General features: G+C 58.6%; 1 protein-coding gene across 1 annotated transcript; it reads right to left on the reverse strand.

The window, feature by feature from the left end:
- DQ04_26821000 (hypothetical protein) lies at positions 1-389 on the reverse strand (the record flags this gene model as incomplete). The annotated part of the gene is made up of 1 exon (XM_009318349.1): positions 1-389. A coding segment is annotated over one exon (389 nt), but the record flags the coding sequence as incomplete, so codon positions are not given.

A 389-nucleotide genomic window follows, 5' to 3' on the forward strand; every position in this document is an offset into this window, starting at 1 on the left:
GCAGCTGGCGCTCCAACTCATTGACATGGGACAGCGGTGCAGTGTCTGTAGTGGACTCATCCCTCTCCCGCAGCTGGTGCTGCACAGCAGCCAGGGCATTCTCACGCTCCTGCAGCTGGCGCTCCAATAATTCATTGGCTTCCTTGCCCTCCCGCAGCTGGCGCTCCAGCTCCTTTACATGGGACAGCGGTGCAGTGTCTGTAGTGGACTCATCGCTCTCCCGCAGCTGGTGCTGCACAGCAGCCAGGGCCTTCTCCAGCTCCTGCAGCTGGAGCTCCAATAATCTATTGGCTTCCTTGCCCTCCTGCAGCTGGCACTCCAATAATTCATTGGCTTCCTTGCCCTCCTGCAGCTGGCACTCCAATAATTCATTGGCTTCCTTGCCCTCC

This window comes from Trypanosoma grayi (genome assembly GCF_000691245.1).
Source record: "Trypanosoma grayi strain ANR4 Tgr_2682_V1, whole genome shotgun sequence".
Lineage (NCBI taxonomy): Eukaryota > Euglenozoa > Kinetoplastea > Trypanosomatida > Trypanosomatidae > Trypanosoma > Trypanosoma grayi.